The sequence below is a fragment of the Peromyscus leucopus genome, chromosome 16_21 (assembly GCF_004664715.2).
Source record: "Peromyscus leucopus breed LL Stock chromosome 16_21, UCI_PerLeu_2.1, whole genome shotgun sequence".
Classification (NCBI taxonomy): Eukaryota; Metazoa; Chordata; class Mammalia; order Rodentia; family Cricetidae; genus Peromyscus; species Peromyscus leucopus.
The window spans coordinates 38,572,181-38,592,905 of record NC_051084.1 but is presented as its reverse complement, the minus strand read 5'-3'; the positions used below and the strand labels follow the sequence as shown (position 1 = coordinate 38,592,905).

The 20,725-nt window shown below is 47.1% G+C and overlaps 1 protein-coding gene across 1 annotated transcript in view; it reads right to left on the bottom strand.

The window, feature by feature from the left end:
• Positions 1-4,111: 4,111 nt before the first annotated feature.
• Cnga3 (cyclic nucleotide gated channel subunit alpha 3) overlaps positions 4,112-20,725 on the bottom strand; it is a 30,693-nt gene continuing 14,079 nt past the window's right edge. The window contains exons 2-5 of the mRNA XM_028865836.2: positions 20,431-20,610; positions 11,801-11,908; positions 8,216-8,322; positions 4,112-5,877 (exon numbers count right to left, since the gene is read on the bottom strand). Of these exons, the coding sequence (XP_028721669.1) occupies positions 4,478-5,877; positions 8,216-8,322; positions 11,801-11,908; positions 20,431-20,610 (1,795 nt within the window). The 3' untranslated portion in view covers positions 4,112-4,477. The remainder of the gene's footprint in view (positions 5,878-8,215; positions 8,323-11,800; positions 11,909-20,430; positions 20,611-20,725) is intronic.

The window sequence follows — 20,725 nt, the reverse complement described above, 5'->3', positions numbered from 1 at the left end:
GTACACATGTAATTTCAGAGTTATTCACCAATACCACCATGTTAAATAATTTACAACTATACTGTGTCTTTATGCCACTCTCTTCTGTCTTTGGCCTTATTTTACAGTTTTAAAAGGTACTTAGCCATCATTTCACCCTGTATCTTCAATAAAAGTATGCCCTGTGTTTGTAATACAGATAGACTCATTTATTAGAATCGTCTCTCCTCTCTGGCATGTCCCTACATCCTTGTTAATGTTGAAAAGTTTGTTTTCACTAAAGTTTGCTTTTTTTCTTTGAGATAGGGTCTCATGTAGCTCAGGCTACTGTCACATTCTATGTGTAGCTGAGGCTGGTCTAGAAAATCTGATCTTCCTGCCTCCATCTCCCACATGCTGGGATTACAGGTGTGTATCATTACATCTGGCTTAAGTGTAATATACTCTTTATGATGTATAGCTAATGTGAGTTCAGGCAAATGCACAAAGTCATGTATCTACAACACGAGTACCATTAAAAGCAAGTCACAGTACAAATTACCTCCTTTGTAACCATCTACTCAGCCTCTCCCAGCTCCTGACAACCCCTGAGATCCTTTTCATCTTTAAGTTTTACTTTCTCTAGAATGCTATGTCAACAGAATGCTTTTGCATGAATCAGTACAACAGCTTGTTCACTTTTATTGATGAGCTGTACTGGATTGTATGGATATGATTTTCTGCTCTTCACCTGTTGAGTGGTACCATGGTTGAATTTGGTTGTGTGTGTGTATGTGTGTGTGTGTGTGTGTGTGTGTATAAATAAAGCTACTATAAACATTTGTGTACATGCTTTATGTGACTAGTCAGCTTGACTGCTGAATTATTTAGGACTCTTTCCTGGGCGTGTTCCAGGTGCATGGAAGGTAGGACCATATGTGGAAGATATTATCAATCAAATCCAAAGTTCTTCTCATTGTCCTCATTCTTCTAGAACTTTCTCTAAGAGGCAACTGGGGGAGACTGGAGGGCAGAAAGAGGGGAGAGGGGGCTTTCATCTGCTTGTCTGCATGATTCTCTGGTTATAGAGCCCAAGTACCACCAGGTGCAGAGGCAGTATCACTTCATCTGGCAGAGGCAGCTGCTTCTAGCTTCATTTTGAGACTCTAGAACCTCTCCCACAGAGCAATGCCACTCCTTAAATACTGTACAAATCCCTTTGTTTACAGATGTCTCTAAGTTTCTGGACTATCAGTCATGGCAACAGTAACTTGCCCTCAAAGGTGTGAGTTCCAGTTACTGGGGCAACTCCTCTGGGTACCTTTCTTCCTTCAGCTCCAGACCTGGGGGTGGACAGCTCCTCTGCGCACTTACCACCCCTGAATAACCTTAGCCCCCATCTCTGCTGTTTCTGTCTGTCTACAGAGTCAGTTCCCTCTGATAAATTCTCTTTGGTAGACTACCTAGTGTGTCATATAGTTTCCCTTTGTTCTTGCATTCTGATAACTCGGTTATTTTTGGTTGCTTTTAGAACCAAGGCTACAGTAAGCATCTGCACGTGTCTCTGTACCCAGGGCATTGCCTCTTCCACTTCTAGAGTGTACACCATCCCTTGTTCATCATTGCCTGATCTTGCTAGAGAAGCCTTTGCCCTAGGAACACATCCTAGTGCTGACTCTCCCCTTATGACAAGAGCTGAAGCAGGAGTTGTTAGCGGATTTTAATTCAGGTCTTTATCTTTCCTGTATAAATATGGATGTATGCATAATTTATAGCTAAGGCTGTTAAAATATATCCATTGTTATAAATATTCAATGTTATAAAATATATAACGTGGCTGATTACATTTTTGCTGATGATATGAAGTCAAATCTATGCTCTTTAACAGATCTTCTGACCATTTAAAAGCATTAAACAGCAGATGACCCACAAGAAATGGCCATGTGAGCCACAAGTAGAGACCCAAATACATAATTGAACATAGAGTATCTTTTGTATGACCCACATTAGGACTCAATTATAGATTATAACATTTGTCCTCTGAGACTTCAACATTGTCTCAAAGCAAGGGTCAGGACAATTTTGTCTGATAGAAGAAAGGAGGAGGAAGAAGAAGAGAGAGAGCAAGAGGAGGATGGAGCAGGTGGAAGGAAAGAGAACGAAGGAATAAAGATGGGAAGGGAAGAAAGAACTTCCAACATGCATTGAAGGGTGGACCACTGAAGACATGACTCACAGTCACAGAACCCAAGGGCAAAAACCATGAATGGAGTTCTGGTTGCTAGTTAAAACATAGTTCTTGCACTGTGCGAGCTTCCAGCTAGCTAAGAGCTTTTGCCTGAGTATGTAATTCCAGCGCCTTGAAGCTTCTTCAGGGTAAAGGTACAGGTCACGAGGGCCTTGTCCATGGGTCTCAGCTTTTCAGTTTCACTTTTCAGCTTAGAAATATGTATTTTATAAGTATGGGCGTTTTGCCTACATGTATGCCTGTGGACCACGTGTGCCTAGTGTCCATGGAAGCTAGAAGAGGGTATTGGATACCCAGGAACTGGAGTTATAGAGGATTGTAAGCCACCATTTGGGTGCCAAGAATCAAACCCGGGTCCTCTGGAAGAGCAACAAGTGCTCTTAACCACTGAACCATCTCTCCAGCCCTCATCATCTGTTCTTAAAACTTAGGCCGCTATCCCACCTTTCCACCTAAATGTCTCACTTAAACATGGCTCTCCACTTTGAGCTAGAATGGATGGTTCCCGGGAGCTATGCGGCTCTAGCAGCAGCAGGCTACTTTTGTAGTGAAAGTCGGCTCTAACCTCCACTTTAGATGCCTAGGATTAGTCTAACTATGCAATGCCCCTTTTTAGATATTGCCCAACCCTCTATGCTTGCCAATTTCTATATTGTTACTCTATCACTGGGGTCCAGGAGAGGCCCTCACTCAAAGGTCTGACTTCTAGGATAACAGGAAGATATCTTTCAATCGATTGGCAAGTGAGAAGAAATAAGACATGCTGTCCCATCAGCATGGACAGATGTCACAGTAGCTGGATGGCAGGGAGCCTAGATTGGTGTCCCTGACTTGAAGGCCTCTCCATCTCACAATGCCGTGATCCTACAAAGCCAAGGTTTCCAGGGTCCCAGTAAGCACTCCTGTGGGGAGATGCCAGGCTCAGAGACAGCCCAAACTGCCCTGTGTCAAGTTGAACTTAGGTTACAAGCTTGTGTTTATAGTCTCCCGCTGTGTTCTTGGTTTTGTTTAGTTTGTGTTTGGAGGAACTAGGGTTTGAGCCCAGAGCTGTTGCACACACTAGGGAAGTGCTTTATCTATCATTGACCTAGATCCCCACCCTTTTGTGTTTTCACAATTAGATAGTGACGGAGTAAGATTGGGAGAGGAGAATAAACAAACATCTATTTATAAGAAGGCTAGGCTTAGGCTTAATCATCTCCTCATGGATTTCTCTCTCTCTCTCTCTCTCTCTCACACACACACACACACACCAAAAAAAAAAAATTGGGCTTCAAACAGTGGAATGTGCCTTTGGTCCCTGCTTCTTGAGAGGCTGCTGTGGAAACAGGAGTCGAAGGTTAGACAGAGCAACACAACAAGACCTTCACTTCAACAAAGATGGGAAGGGCTGCGAGTTTGGATCTGTGCTGGTTGGGTTTTTTGTTTGTTTGTTTGTTTTTGTTTTTGTTTTGTTTTTATCTCAACTTGACACAAGCTAGAGTCATCTGAGAAGGGAGCCTCAATTGAGAAAATTTGTCCATAAGATCCAGCTGTCAGCAAGCCTGTAAAGCATTTTCTTAATTACATGTTCTTAATTAGTGATGGATGTAGGAGGGCCCAGCCCATTGTAGATGGAACCACTCACTCCTAGGCTGTTGGTCCTGGGTTCTATAAGAAAGCAGGATTAGCAAGCTATGAAGAGCAAGCCAGTAAGTGTTATCCACCCATGGCAGCATCAGTTTCCTCCAGGTTCCTGCCCTGTTTGGGTTCCTGCCCTGACTTTCTTCAGTGATGGACTATGATGTGGAAGTGTAAGCCAAATAAACTTTTCCCTCCCCAACTTGCTTTTGGTTAAGGTCTTTTGTCATAGCAATAGTAACCTTAACTAAGACTGGATCCCAGCACCCATACTGGGCAGCTTACAACAGTATATAACTCCAGCCTAGTGGATCCAACACCCTTGTCTGGCCTCCACAGGCAACTGCACATACCCACATATCCTGTACGCATACTATCATACACATGAATGGGAACACTTCACTCTTTCCAAAGCCCCACCTCTTGCCTTGTGTCATGTAGACCTTATGATAATCTGGAGCTGGAGCCGACACCCATGAGTCCCATTTCCTAGATGAGGAAATCAAGGCTCTCTCTTGCAGTCACACCACTTGCAAAGGATGACTAGCACTGAGGTAAATCCCCAGCCAAGCCCTGTCCCATGCAGCTGCAGACAGTGTCTCACTGACAGCTGGCCCTGGGAGGCAGGAGGCTGACAGCCACCTGCATCTCTCACTCTGTCTTTGAAGCATCCCCGGAAGTCTCCCCGTCAGGTGAGAAGCCACGCCCCCTCACATTCATCTGGCTCTCCAGCTGGCTGAGGCGCTGTTTCAGCTTCATCTGCGAGGCACTGTACTCAGCCAGGAGTCGTGCCAACCTTGTCTGCAGGGTGTCCAAGGATGACTCCAGGTATTCCACCTTCTCCTCAATGTCTCTGGTATCTGCCCTGGCCTTGACCAGGTCCTCATCAATTAAGTTGTCCTTCATCAGAATCTGCCGACCCTTTTCCTCCAGGGCCTTCTTAGCATCTGGGTATTCAGTGAGGGCCTCCATCAGATCGTCCTTGGAGAGGCAGAACAGGTCTGAGTAGCCAATGCTCCTGATGTTGGCCGTCCTGCGGTTCCCTGACTTGCTCCCCTTGATGTTTAAGATGCTGATCTCCCCAAAGTAGCTGCCATCACTGAGGACCACAAACTGGGTGACCCCATCATCGGCCACCACAGCCAGCTTGCCCTCCTTGATGATGTACATCTCCCGTCCAATGTCCCCCTTTTTGCATATGTAATCGCCAGGGCTGAACACAGTGGGACGCAGCTTCAGCACCAGCTCCACCAACAGCCCTGCCTCACAGTCCTGGAAGATTCGGACTTTCTTCAGGGTGTCCAGGTGCACGTTGATGGCGATCTCAGCCTTCAGCTTGTCTGGGAGATTCTTGAGCACTTCCTTTTCATCCACTGTCTTCCTGTTAGCCCACAGATAGTCAAACCACCGGATAACCCGAGTCTCCAAGTCCTTAGTTACCTTCCGGAACTGCATGTACTGCTTGATGGAGTCAATCTTAGCCTGGAACTCTGTTCTTGAAGCATTCATGTTGGAAATCATGGAGCCCACATTGCCTACTATAGTGGCAAAGATCAGAACACCCACCAGGAAGTCTATGACCACAAAGAGATACTCCTCATCTTTCACAGGGGGTGGGGTCTCACCAATGGTGGTCAGGGTCAAGGTAGACCAGTAGAGACTATAAATGTACTTCCTGGAGAGACGCCCATACTCTGGCTTGGAGATGTTTGGATAGACCCAAGAGTCTGTCCCAAAACCAATGGACTTGGAAATGGCAAAGTAGATGCAGGCATTCCAGTGGATGATGATGAGGATATACAGAACCAAGTTCCCTATCCTGAACACATTGGGGTAGTTGGTCCTTGTCTCTGTGCGGTCAAAGAATTCAAAAAGTCGAGAGAACCTTAGTAGACGGTTGAACCTCAGTTCCGGGTAGTTTATGCCCAACTTTAAATAAGCCAGGTCTGTGGGGATGAGAGACAGGATGTCCAGCTTGAAGTGCAAGGTCCTTGTGTAATGTTTCCACAGCCTCTTGGTATCCCTGACCATTAAGCCTTGCTCAAGGAAACCTAAGGAGGGAGAAGAGGGAGGTCACTTGGGCATCAAAGAGGCTTAAACTGGCTATAGAAAGATCTTTGCCATCATGGTTGTGCAACAGAGAGTGATGTGCATATGATAGAAACAATATCAGATATGACATACTAATGCTGAAACTCACTCTGGTGTTTTTTTTTCTATAATGTTCTAATCTCTTCTGTTTAATTTTTTTCTCTGCTGGGAATTGAGCCCAGGGTCTTGCATAAGCTAGGGTTCTATAACTGAGCAATATTCCCAGTTCTCTCTTCAGGTTTAAAAATTCTAATTCAATTGTGTAACTTTGAAAACAGACTGGATATTAGATGATAGCAAAGGATGAAGATTAAGTCTTAAAAGACAAACAGATATTAGAGAGTGTGCCTATTGAGATTGGGTGAGGGAACATAAGCATTCCTAATGCTAGTCTCTCTACTTTTTGTACATGTTTGGAAATATTAATCATCAAACTTCAAAAATGCAGATAAAAGTCTACCAAAATGGTCTCACTAGTAATGGTGTTCAGTGAAACAGTGCTGGGCTTGTCCCCCAGAGCTGAAGCCATGAGGCACTTTTACAAGTTCAAGGTATTGCTGCTGCTGACTCATATAAGTTTCAGCCCCCTTATTCCTCAGGTCATTCTTGTTAAATAATTGCCCTTCTGGATCCACAGGGGACTGGTTCCATGATCCTCTTAACCTCTTTCCTCCCCCAAAAAACCAAAATCCTTAGATGCTTAAATATCTTCCAGAGGATGATGTCATATTTGCACATTACCCATGCATATCCTCCTGATTATTTTAAAATCCTCTTTAGATTCCTTATAGGGCCCAATACATACAGCATAAATGCTATGAGGTCATGTTGTACTGTGTGGGGATAATGACAAGGAAGACTAAAACCTCTAAGTGTCCATCACAGAATTTTTTGTCAAGTATTTTCTATTCAGTTAATTGGATCTCCAGGTCCAGGATTTGATACCTTTGGTACTGTGTTTATGGAGTGCCTTGTGTAGCGTCCTGGCTTTTGGACTCCTCACCATTTTATGATTCTCCCAAGTCTGAAGATCTTTTCCTTTTGGACAGTGATCATGGCCACCTCGTTTCTTGACCTCTCCCTCCCCCACTTCCTGCTGAATCTGGCATTGCCAAGGACAGTGCCCAAGTACAAGAGGAGGTAGAGTTGATTTCTGAGTGAGGACACGTTGTTCCACTGAAGCTTGTGTGAGACAAAGGGCAGGATCTCAGTGGCCACTCACAAGCCACTGTGTCTATAGATGCTAGTCCCACTGCAGCAGAGGTCATCCATGCCAACCTCAAGCTGTGTGTTGGAGGTCTTCCAAGTTAAAATGCTGGGCACCAGTGAGGTCGGAAACAGGGTTTGCCAGTCTGGCCTGACTGCTGTGTAAATACGGATGGAGGGCCTTGGTTTATTAATCAGCAAGGTGAAGACAACCATGTTAAAAAACTCTTTGAGGGCCGGGCGGTAGTGGCACACACCTTTAATCCCAGCACTCAGGAGGCAGAGCCAGGTGGATCTCTGTGAGTTCGAGGCCAGCCTGGGCTACCAAGTGAGTTCCAGGAAAGGCGCAAAGCTACACAGAGAAACCCTGTCTCAGGAAAAAAAAAAAAAAAACCTCTTTGAGGGGCTGGAGAGATGACTCAGCAGTTATGAGCACTTACTGCTCTTTCAGAGGACCTGAATTCAGTCCCCAGCACCCATATCTCAGGCGGCTCACAAATGTCTGTAACTCCAGCTCCTTGGGGGTCTGATGCCCTCTTTTGGCTTCCATAGGCAATACACTCATGTGCACAAACCTGCTCACAGACACACACAGTACTTAATTAAAAATAAAATAAGATCTTTAAAAATTATAATAGAAATAAATCATAAAACTCCTCTGAGAGTAATAGAGTAGTGGTTCCTGGATCTTCCATGCCTCTGAGGAGAGGAATTCTCAGTCTGAACCGAGTGCCACCTCACACAGTCAGTACTGCAAACATCTTTTGTGATGGCAGCTTAGCCTTACGTCACGGGTGACAAAAATGAGGTCCAGAGAGCCATCTTGACTTGTTCATAGAACATTGTGACAGCAGATCCCAGAACTCAGGTGTCTTAATGCCTGCTCAGGTCTCATTGAAGGATTTAGCATACTGAGCATCATGATACCAGCACCTACTCTGTGTTTCAGGCTCCAGATCTCCCAGGCACATCTTGGTCAAAGATAGGCAACATCCAGTCCACTACCATGAATCTTCCTGAGTAACCTATGGTGCCCCTATTGAGGGTCTGTGACTTGACCTAGTTAAGTCCTTGGGCTTGGGGCCCACTCACCTGTCCGGGCTCGAACCAGCATGTCCACAACATAAAGGACATCTGCAGAGTAGTCCAGGACCAGCCACAGCATCAGGTGCTCTGACTGAAGCTCATCAAAACAGGCCCTGCAGAAGCCAAGTATGAGATGCAACAAGGCGGCTGAGTGTCAGAGCACAGACCCCTCCCTCCCTGGAGTGTGAATAGATACATTGTATCCAGTAGCAGTTCAACCTGTAGGGTTACACATACAGGGTAGCAGTTTCCACTGAGGTTAAAACCTTCCATCTTGGAAGGAATCTTCTTAAAATAAGAGTTTTATAGAGAGGTGAAACAATGGATGTTCTAAAGGGAGGTGAAATACTGCATGGAAACTTATTAAGACAGGAAGTAAACAATTCGAAGTAGCTTCAAGAAGCCCTTATTCACTAGGACTTCTCTCCCCCAAAGCATATATAAACAGTAGAGCCTGCTGAGAATCACACTCAGACAAGCCAGGCTGCAAGGGAAATTCTCAGACATGTCAAGCAGCTTGGAAGAAGCAGCGAGCAGTGGAACCTCTTAGAAGAAGCAAAGACTGGACTCGCTGCCTGAAGAGACTCCGATCAACAGAGACACTGGGAAAGGACTCTCCAACCTGCTGAGACACCTGCAGGCTGGGCAGTGTGCTCCCGGCTTTCATGAGCTGTCGCCCATGATGGGGTGGGTTTTGGTGATGCAGCCATCATTTCTGCCCCTGTAAGTCATCCCTCACCCATACTCCCGTAAGTAACCTCAATAAAACTCATTGGTTCACCAAGTTGGACTTCTGTGCAATCATTACTTTGGTCTGCCATGGGCTCCCTTTCTGTAGTTAGTAGCTAGGGGTGTGTGTCTGTGCGTGTATGTATCCAGGAAAAGTCTGTCCCATGACAATGCAGTGGAATCACTCCAGGGTCCGAGAAGCTGTGTTGTCCCTACAGTCACTGGCCTCCTAGAAAGAAGAGCTGGGGAGTTAGATATGTAGTGTGTGTAAAGTTTGGTGCTAGAAGTCAAAACAAATAAACATTCCAACAAACCACCCACCTACCCACCCACCCACCCACCCAGCCAGCCAGCCAATCACCCAACCACCCACCTAACCACCCAATCAATCAATCAATCATTCTATCAATCAAAAAGCAAACAAAAAACTGGTATTAACGTTAGGTAAAGGGATCAAGAACCTGTCCTTTCTAGAGTTAGATCCCAACTTAAATAAGCCAGTAAGTATTTCTCTACCTTTTACCTCTTCGTGTTTGCTGTTTCTCACACAGACTGAGCACCCCAAGCTTTCCTCCTCGCCTCCAAAGAACATCAGCCTGCCCAGCCATTCAAGTCTTCTGTACACTGGAAAAGAACCTTGGCTGACACCTGTGTTCCCAGAGTCTAGATCACATGTTGAGATCAGTGCTGCCACCTTGCCCGTTGCCAGGAAGGGCCCTCCCATGTTCCTTTCCCTTTTCACCAGTCTCACGGACCCTCAGATGGGTGGAGACATAATCCCCAAGCTTCCACTTCACTGGTATGGTGTCAGGCTTTGGATGGCAAATGTCCCCCCAAAGGCTAATGTGCTAAAGGCTTGGCCACCAGTCTGTAGCATGACTGGGAGGTGGTAGAATGGTTAGTTAGTAGTGCCTGGTGGAAGTTAGGTCAAGGGGGTTTGCCTTAAAAGGAATATTGGGATTCTGCCTGGTCCCTTCCTCTATTTTTACATCTTCACTGTGATGATATCATGTTTTGTCAGTGGCCCAGAACAACGATACTGAGTAACTATTGTCTGAACTCTCTGAAACTCTGAACCAGAATAAATTTCCTTTCTTTTACATTGTTTACCTTGGGTTTTTGATCATATCAATGGAAAGCTGGCTAACTGCAGGTACCATCGGTCTTCTCTGCACCTACTTGAGAAGCATGGTCAGGAATGTCCCAAAAATCACTGCACAGCCTCCCAGAGCAGCCATGTCTGCCTTGCAGGCTTTCCCAGGAACATCCCAGGACCCACTGTCTACTCTCAGACGAGGACCCTCCTGCATCACGGTAAACCGGAAGGTGCATCATCCTCAAAGAGCTGCATCCTGGTTGGCTCAGGAGATGCTCTGTCCCCTGCCCAGCTTACTTCACAGTACAGAGACCTGCCACTGCCTGGCTTCCTTGTAGGCTTACTTAGAGACATCTTAAGCCCTGTGCCTCCTCTAGGTGGAGCAATGAACCCTGTGTCCTTGTCATGTAGTCCTGCTAAGAAGGCCTCCAAACCTCTCCTTTACCTTCAGAGAGAAGCAGGGAAGTCTCACATCCACTCAGCAGCCTGTCCCCTGGAGACTAGCTCAGGGAAGGAGCCCCTTCACCTGCTTCCTTACCCAGCAATGTCTTTTAAGAGTGCTCCAAAGGCCTACATGGTTCCCTCTGCAGGAACACCCTGCAGGCTTGCTTAGGAAAGCCGCCCCTAGCCCCTGTACCCACAGCAGCATTCTTCCCAGGGGAAAAAAATGCTTACTAGAAAGTTACAGCTTGCCAGGCAGTGGTGGCACACGCCTTTTATCCCAGCACTAGGGAGGCAGAGACAGACGATCTCTGTGAGTTCGAGGCCAGCCTAGGCGACAGAGTGAGTTCCAGGAAAGGCACTAAAGCTACACAGAGAAATCCTGTCTCGAAAAAACAAAACAAAACAAAACAAAAATAAACAAAAAAAAAAAAAAAAAAAGAAAGAAAAGAAGAAGAAAGTTCCAGCTCAGCCCTGTGGCTCCAATCTCTGCACCCCCAGAGCCCAGGCTACCCCAACCCACTTGCTAGCAAGGATCCTGCCATGTTCTCTCTTTTTTCACCAGCTCACCCAGGGAAACCTTGAGTGTCTCTGACCTCCTCCAGCAGAGCAACAGTTCCTTCTAACACGCTTACCTAGGAGCTCCCCCGGAGCCCTCACCTGCTTTCAGAAGAACACGCTTTCATTCCAACACGGCAACATGCTTAGGAAACCAGAGACCCAGAACTGACCCTCAGAGAGCCATGCTCCCCGCTGCGCCTTCACTGAATGCTTACTCAGTAGCAAGGTCACTCAAAATGTTTCCCTAACCCCTTCAGAACAGTGACCAGCCCCTGCCCCTTCCTCATCCAACCCAAATGCAGATTTCCGAGTGCCAGAACCCTCAACATCCATCTTAAGCTCAGGCCCCTGCCCATCCGTGGTTCAGAGCACCTTCAGAATCCACTGGGAAATGATCCAGTTTTTTCCTGATGGAAAGAACCTGTGGGTCACAACTCCCACAGGGGTCACATAGCAAATATTCTGCATATCCAATATATTGACATTATGATTCATAGCAGCAGCAGCAGCAAAATTACAGCTATGAAATAGCAACAAAGTAATTTTATGGTTGGGAAGGGTCACCACAACATGAGAAACTGTATTAAAGGGTCACAGCATTAGGAAGGTGGAGAACCATCGACTTACGGCAACAGAGCAGCCTGGTGGCTGAGAGGAGAGAAACTCTCTCAGGTGAGACTCAGTACTCCATCTCCTAGGCTTGGCTGCCCTCTTCCCCCCTGCCCCTGCACCCTGGCCTCCTAGAATGATGTCCCTGCTCCTACCTGCACACAAGTAGACACCAGTTGTAGAAGACTGGAAAGGCAATGATGGTCAGCCAGCGGTAGTAGATGTTGCTGGAAGGGTCCACCACAATGGCATCCTTCTTCCTTCTGGAAACACAGACATACAGTGCTATGTGTGCAAAGCCTTTGGGGGGATCTAAAGGTCTTAACTCAGTGACCTGAGAGTAATTTGGGGTTGAGGTTGAAGAACTGGAGGTCTCAACAGGATCTTCTCAGTTCCAAGGGGATCATATGGGATGCCTCTGTGGGGAAAACAGGCTGGGAGCTAGGCTGGATTTGGAGGTCCCAATCTTCATAATTGATTATAAAATCTTGATGGTGTTTCCAAATGCCCCATGGCATCATTCTTGTCCTTCAGGATTCATCCAGGAAGAAAAAGGCAGCATGGCAATGTGGCTGAGTGCCTGTGAAGGAGCAATTGACTCTTGGGCAGAGCTTTGTGGCGATGCCAGTTCCCAGGGACCACCCATGCCTCCTGTATAACTCAGGCTGGAAGTGTGGACAGCACCCAGTGTCTCCGCGGCGGTTCCACAAGACTGAACTTGGAAGCTCTGGAGAGCGTTCTGAGTCCCTCCACCTCTCACTGCGTTTGTGATAAGATGGAGTCACTGATTTTATCATGATTATATTATTTTCTAGAGGTCTGAGGTAAAACTCTCCATTAAAGTGTTGAGAAATTAGTGGCTCAAGCTAATGTTTTACAATTAATCATCCACTTCCACTAGCCCCTGGACAGTTACATACAGCCCGAGGCCAGAGACATTTTGAAGCAATGGGTAATAAACTGAAATTCACATAAGAGGTAGAAATGTCATGCAGGGTTTTAAAATCACACGTCATGCCAAATGGCTGAGTAGGTGCTGTTAAAAAGCTAACTGCAATGGTCATGTATGGAGGTACCTGCCTATGACCTCAGCACTTAAGAGACTGAGGCAGGAGGATTAGGATCACTTCACTACACAGGACACCCTGTCTATTCTAGTCTGCTTTCTGTTGCTGTGATAAATACTATGACCTAAAGCAAATTGGAGGAAAAAAATAGTTTATTTCCACTTAAACTTTCAGGGCAGGGCAGGAACCTGGAGCAGAAACCATAGGAAGGCATCTCTCTCTCTCTCTCTCTCTCTCTCTCTCTCTCTCTCTCTCTCTCTCTCTCTCTCTCTCTCTCTCTGACTTGCTTAGATAGCTTTCTCAAATACCCAGGCCCACCGGCATAGGGGTAGTGCTTCCCACAGTGGGCTGGATTCTCACATATCAGCCATCAACTAAGACGATCCCTCACGGATGTGGCAACAAGGCTAGTTGATCTAGGCAATCCCCCAGTTCCGACTCCCTCAGATGACTCTGGGGCTGTGACAAGTTGACAGCTGAAGCGAATTAGGACACTGTCTGACAAACCAGAACAAACCAAACCAAGAAAAGCAGACCATTAAGGACTTTTAAATAATAGTTGAATTTGTTTTGTACACAGTGCTATCAGAACATGTGGTTTAAAAGATGATCCTGTTATCTTGCAGATTTAAAGAGAGAAATTCAAGAATGGGTCTCACCAGAGAAAAACCAAACAGTGCTTTGTTTTTTCTGGAGGTTTTAGAGGAGTCATTTTTCCTGCTTCCTGCTTGTTTTTAGTGTTGGCAGGACTCAGTTCCCTGCACCTGGAAGTCTACAGTTGCCATGTTCTTGCTGGCTGCAATGCACGGCTATTCCTAGCTTTACGGTACTGTGGCAGGGCTGTGGCACTGGCTGGGTGGGCCAAGTGCTTGCTGCATAAGCATAGAGACCAGAGTTTGGATGCCTAGAACCATGTAGTACTGGGAAAACATAGTGACTACCTGTAACCCCGGCACCCGTGAGGTAGAGACAGGGCATGCCTGGGGCAAGCTGGTTTAGAATTGGTGAGCTCTGGGTTCAGGGAGAGGCCCTACTTCAGAAAATGCAGTCAAGAGTGATGGAATAAAGAACCTGACTCCATTTCAGGTTTCCACATGCACTTTTGTGTGCACCCACACAGATATAGAACATACACAAACACATACAAGGAAAAGGAGGAAGAGAAAAAAGAAGAAAATAGCCTCTACTGTTCAAATCCTTGGAACCTGTTGCCCTAGTCAGGTTTACCTGTTAACTTGATAGTCCAGAGTAATTTGAGGGAGTCTGAATTGGGATATTCAGACCTGCTGCCACACCTGTGAGAAATTGTCTTGACTGATGATGGATGTGCCAGGACACAGCCCACTGTGGGCAGAACCATCCCTAAGCTGATGTGCCTGGTGTATAAGAAAAGGCAGGGTTGAGGGATTGCCCAGATCAGGTTGGCCTGTGGCCACATCTGTGAGGCATTGTCTTAATTGGTGATTGATGTGGGGGGAGCCAGCCCACTGTGGGTGGCACCATCCCTAGGCTGATAGGCCTAGGCTTATTAAGAAAAGGGAGAAGAAAAAGCCACTGCAGCAGGAGCAGCTGTGCCATCTCTTGGTTTCTGGCACCATTTCCATCCTCAGTGTGAGCCATGATTACCAGCCTAACCCTTCAAAGTTTTGGCAATAAGTACATTCTCTCTCTCTCTCTCTCTCTCTCTTTCTCTCTCTCTCTCTCTCTTTCTTTCTTCCTTTCCTTCCTTTCTTTTTTTCTTTTCCTTTTCTTTCTTTCTTTCTTTTTTTTTTTTTTTTCGAGACAGGGTTTCTCTGTGTAGCTTTGCACCTTTCCTGGATCTCGCTCTGTAGACCAGGCTGGCCTCGAACTCACAGAGATCCGCCTGGCTCTGCCTCCCGAGTGCTGGGATTAAAGGCGTGTGCCACCACCGCCTGGCATAAGTACATTTTCAAAAAGTTTTTAAATCAACTAAAGCTGGAGGATGCCTTCACAAAGAAGTTCTATAACCCGCTTTCATAGAAGGAGTCATAGAAAGTTTCATTGATCAAACTACACGTGACCACCTGACTCAAACAGGACAAAATGCCAAGCTCCAGCCCACTGAGTTGCCATTGTATCTCATGCCTGGCCATAAATGATAACCATCCTGTTTGGTTTAGAGGCTACCCAATTGCAGGATTGTGGATGAAACAGAACTGAGATATTTAAAATAATCTTCTCTTTTGATAGTGGATAAGAACAAAGAGTTCTTCAATTTGATAATCAAGAAGCACAAAAGACAAGTCACCCTCCAGTCCTCTGTCCTCTTATATCTACTGGAGTGTTTTTGAGCACTGGTGTCTTAATGAGTGTCACCAGCAGAGGGCACTGCCCACAAGCTTATTGGGCTCACTTGCCACTGCACAGTCTCAGCTTTCTTTGGCCCGGCTTTGAGGCTCTGTGTTTGAGGCTCTTTTCGCTTTTCAAAGCCCCTGCTACCCAATGGTTGAGGACCTAACCTAGTGCCATCTGGCTGAGCGCCTATATCTACCCATCACTGTCTCCAAATCATATACAGACTTGTAAAACACCGCTGGTTTGAGCTGAGAGCAATTTGATCCCAAAGGGGTCAAATTTATACCATACTTAGGGACCAAATAAACATTCTAGAAATGGGCAGGAGACATGAAGAAAGAGGCCCAGAGAGAACTGTCATCTGCGATGAGAAGGAATTAAAGTCGTACTCAAAGAACGGAGTGGGAAGAAATAAGTACCAAGCTCTGGCCCTTTGTCAAGAGCAAGTCAAGCGATTGGCATTTCTTTCTGATGTTGATGCACCCTCCCCGACCCCCCCATCTTCAGTGAGGGCATTCCTAAGAGGCAGAAGCCACGGACCTGTGTGCCCATGCATGCCCGCTGTCGTTCATGGGTGAACTCACTCTCACTCACACAGTCCCAAGGCCCTTGTGTGGCATTGTGATAATTCACACACTGAACTTATCTGCCAGCTCAGGATCTTCGACAGAACCTGGTCACAGCAGGTCACCCTTTCAAGAGGCTGGTCAGCCAAGGGAGCAAATTTTCTCCTTAGGTTGCTCTGATGGTTCCCTCAAGATTAGCTCAGATGGGCCGGAAAACAAGGGCACTTCCTGGGTTCCCAGGACCTCGAGGTTGTAGCGTGGGAAATGCATGCTTAGAGCCAAGGAGACCACCCACTGCTCTGCAAGGGAATTCCAAGTCTGCACCCTTGAATATGGAGTGATGGAGGGTAATAAAGCTGAAAGGATTTATCTCCCGAAATCCCTTGGCTTTCTAGATGAGAAAAACAAAGAACACGACATAATAAGAGTTCCTCAGAGAAATCATACAGACCTGTCCCTTCTACCCCTCTGCCCCTGAGGATGGGTTTCCAACCAAAGGAAGGATTCTAGAATGGCTTTCCAGGGTTTGGAGAAGGTGGTAAGCAGGAGTAGAAGAGAGAGGCAAAGTCAGGTTCTATGCAGGAGTGGGGTGGTGGGGTAGTGGGGTGGTGGGATAGTGGGGTGGCTCCTGGGATTGGGGAAAGTGAAAGCCAGTATGCCTGGCTGGGGCTTGGGTACTCTCTCCCCCTGCTAGTTGTTGCAAGTGTTAGCATCATTTCTGGCCGTGGGCCAGGCCCTTCGGGGAGGCAGAGGGACCACAGCAGCACAGGAACTGGAGTGGTTTCAATGACTCAGGTCCATTTTGCCTGAGGTGACTGTGCCAGCAACTCCAGCCTTTCTGTTCACAGCTTTCTGCTCACCGGGTATTGTTATTGTCAGGAGCAAAGTGAGTGAGTGTGAGTGTGAGTGTGTGTGTATGTGTGTCTGTGTGTCTGTGTATCTGTGTGTCTCTCTGTGTATGTGTGTGTGTATGTATCTGTGTGTATGTATGTATGTATCTCTGTGTGTGTATTTCTGTGTGTGTATGTCTATATATGTGTATCTGTGTGTGTAAATCTGTGCATGTGTGTATATGTGTGTGTATGTCTGTGTGTGTATATGTGTGTGTATCTCTGTGTGTGTATGTCTGTGTGTGTGTGTGTGTGTGTGTGTGTGTGTGTGTGTGTGTGTGTGTACTTAAGTCTGGGGAAAAGCTTGGGGGAAGAGAGAAAAAGCACTTGGTTAAATCCAGGCTTCTGGGTAAACAAGGATTAATGGTTTGAATTCCATCCAGTTTCCGAGCCTCAAATTCTACTTAATTTTCTTTTCCTCGACTCTGAGCAGGATAGTGAGCCTTTATCACTGCAGGACTCATGGGGACCTCTGCCCTCTGTACTTCATGCTTTTCAGGTGAATGGAGTCTGGAACCTTCTACATTGTGGGGGGACGGAGCACACTACCCAAGGAGCAGCTACTTGCTGTTCTCACCTGCACAGACCAGATTTGGCTCTCCAGGGTGCTGTTTCTTAAAAATTTAGTCACAGTAACTTCTCTCTTCCAATCAGCTGGCCAGAAAATCAACCAACGGCAAACATCTCCATGCTTAGGCTTATGCCCCCTCTGCTCCCAACCCCTTCAGGAACGTCACAGCTTCAGGCCTATGGCTCCCTGTCTGGGATCTACCCAGGAATGTGGTAGAAGACGGGCTGGTTTGACACAATTAGATGCTCCCTGTCCCAGCACCCCACAGGTGTTATCCTCAAGTGATGCTGCCAGGACAAGCTTTTGACACCAGAGGTAAGAAAGCCAGGGGGTCTCACAGAGCCAAAAGGGTACCTTGTCACTGTACAGCAGTCACTGTAGATGGCTTATAGGAGACCATGCGGGGAGCCAGTGGCTGGTGAGGCCTCACCCACCTAAGTGTGCTTCTTTCACGCTGTTCTGGCTATTTTTGCCCGAGACGGTCTCTCCCCATTTAAGATGTGGCCTCAGTTGCTTGTTTCTGGGTTGTTCTACTCATCTAAACATTCCTCAATGCCTTGGAATCCCTGGAAGACGGTGGGGAGGACACCCAGCTCCTGGGGTACAGTGGCCCTACTTCCACAATGCTAGATCCACCTGGAGGTAGTATCTCAGTAGATATTTTGCTTTGCTGTTGGGACTTGGCCTCCAAAAATTCAAAATCCTCCTCCATGAAGTGAAGCCCCCTCCCCACACACAATGTGAATTCAGCTGCCATTCTGAGCCTTCTGGTGAGTGGCTGGGTATCTCAAGTCTAGCCCTAAGTGGTTCTCACCCAGTCCTCCGCTTATTTGGTCACACTGGGATTATGTCTTGAGGATAGCATCCATCTCCATTAGTCTACGGTTGTCGGAAGATAATTTAATCAGATTACCAAGGAAGTCTTTGTTTGCTCAAAACAAATTGAGCCCATCCAGATAGCTGTAGGAAGTCCAGACTTCCTTCACCTGACTAGCAAGCAAGTGCAGAGGGCAGTGGTCCCACTGTGTCCTTCTCTGGGCCTGCTGTGGTGCCCAGCTCTCCATCCTGCTCAGGCACAAGAGAAGGTTAGTAATTCTTTTCTGGGCTGGGGTGTAGCTCAGTTTATTGAGTGCTTACTGAGCACCCACAAAGCCCTGGGTTTGCTCTTCAGCACTGCAAGAACCCAGGGTGGCCATGCACCCTGGAAACCCCAACACCGTGCAGGTGGAGGCAGGAGGATCAGAAACTGAAAGTCGTCTTCAACAATATAGAGTTCGAGGCTCGAACTGGAAGGGCAGAGTATGAGACCCTGCCCTTCCCAAAGGAAACCTCCCCAGTCCTCAGGCCTCCTAACCTGACCCGTTCGTCATCTCTCCTGTTTCTCTATCTCCCCACATTCCACCAGGGTCTCCAAGGGCTGTTCTGCTCATATCCCAGCCAGCACCCAGGACCCACAAGGGTTTGTAGCTGCAGCCTGTGTGGAACCTCACACATGAACATGCCTCTCCAGGGGGCCCTTGAACCTCAGCTGGGGACCTTGACACCTTTTGTGATGGTTTGAAGAAGAATGGTCCTCATCAGCTCATATGTTTGAGAAGTGGAACTCTTTCTAGGATTAGTAGGATTAGGAGGTGTGGCCTTGTTGGAGAAAGTGTGTCACTGGGGATGGGCTTTGAGGTTTCAAAAGCACATGCCAGGCCCAGAGTCTCTTATGATGGTATTCTATTTGTACTGAAATGTGATTTTGATTGTATGTTAATAAATAAAGTTGCCTGGGGGTCAGAGCTATTAGAGCCATAGAAAGAGCGTGGCGGTGGTGGTGCACGCCTTTAATCCCATAGATCTCTGTGTGTTCAGGGATACAGCCAGCATTGGAGACATATGCCTTTAAGACCTAGGGGGCTGTACATACAGACAGTGATGAGACAGTCATGTGTTTGGGTTTACAACCAATGAGAAGGCAGAACAGAAAGACTATTTAAAGACATACACACAGGAAGTAGGTCTCTTTCGGGAAGCTAGGAGCACCGCATTAGGCTCTTGGCTTTTTAAAGGAACACTCTGAACTCAGGTCCTCAAGCTTGCCAAGAAAGAACTTGATTGGCAGAGCTACCTCCCAGGCCCCTGCACTCTTGTTCTAGGAATGATCTGTAGTCCACAATCTCCTGCATGCCCTACAGTATTAAGATGTCCCTCTCATATACAAACATGGAACTACAGTGGAGGTTCCAGAAAGATCCATGAGGTTTCTCCTGACATCTCACTGGTGTCTCTCTTTGGGGGTTTTGTATGTTCTCTTAGAAGCCCCACACTTGCCTTTCTCCTCACCAGCACAAAAACAGACAGTGTTGTCTTTAGCAAACCATACAAGGACCATCCAGTCTCCAACATCCATGCTCACATCTCACTAAATTCAGTGTTACTCAGAGGAGGTCTGACAGAAGAGAATGCTTAGATCATTTTCTTGCTTCCTAGAAGCAAGTTCTGGATGAGAATCCACCTGCCTGTGAACCTGGGGAGGTCAGCTTTCTCTCCAGGTCCAACCTTTCTTCTCTCCCTGACTGACAGGAACATCCTAAAGAGATCTTTGGATGCTCAGTGATTAGTGAGCTGATGTGGGCTATATAAGACCTTGATGTGGGCTAGCCCCATAGATATACTTCTCACAAATAAGAAAGGCAAAGATTCCTGTGTGTTGGTAGAGGCAGAGAGGCAAGTGCTACCCAAGAGCACAATGGCAGCTCCCTGGGGGAGGGGAGTTTGGGCCAGGCAAGAAGGTTCACAGGAGCCTTGGCTCCACAGACACTCCTACCAGAAGCAAACAATCTCTCCATCTTCTCCTTCCTCTGTGCTTACCCTCACTCCCTACCTAGTACTTCTTGACATGACATGAGTGCTCTTCTGGTAGATCACACCAACCCATAGACCTTCTTTCTAGGTAAATGCATGCGCCTCTACACATGTAGCCCTCCCCCAGATGGGTCATAATGCAATCTGGGGTGAGGGTCCTTGTAGAGAGAGATGGTTGAGGTCAGAAACTCCTGATGAGTTTGGAGAGCTTTGTGCAGGATGGGGTCAGGTTTAAACGAGGCTGGGAAAGCTGGTGCAAGGGCTTCCTGGACTCTGGGTGGGGAATGTTAGAGCATGTAGTATTCCCTGAAGGACATAGGCTTCCTTCAAGAAGTGGCTCACAGGGATGGTGACTGGGGTCTCCTTGGGGCATCTAACCTGGATCTATGTGCTTCTCAGCTGTCTCAACTGGTGTGCAGGTGATATGCAGCTGGTATCCAGCTGGTGTCCAGCTGGTATGCAGGTGATGTGCAGCTGGTGTTCAGCTGGTATGCAGATGGCCCTCTTCCCTTTTCTGTTTCTTACCCTTTCCCGCTGTCTGGTGGTTCCTGTCCACCTGGGTTGGGCCGGGCATTGCTTTCATGGCTGGACACCTCGTTCAGCTCAGCTCCATGGAAACGATCCAAGAAGGAATCAGGTCTCTGGTCTTCCTGGTGTAAGTGCCTGGCAGCCCACGCACGAAGTGAGATGACGAGTCGTGAGACCCTGGAAGAGGAAGGATAGATAGCGACTAGAGAATAAAGGACAAGAAAAGACACCCTCCCCCCTGGCCTCGAGAGGCCCAGAAGACGCGGAGGTGACCAGTGGAGGTGAGTCTGGG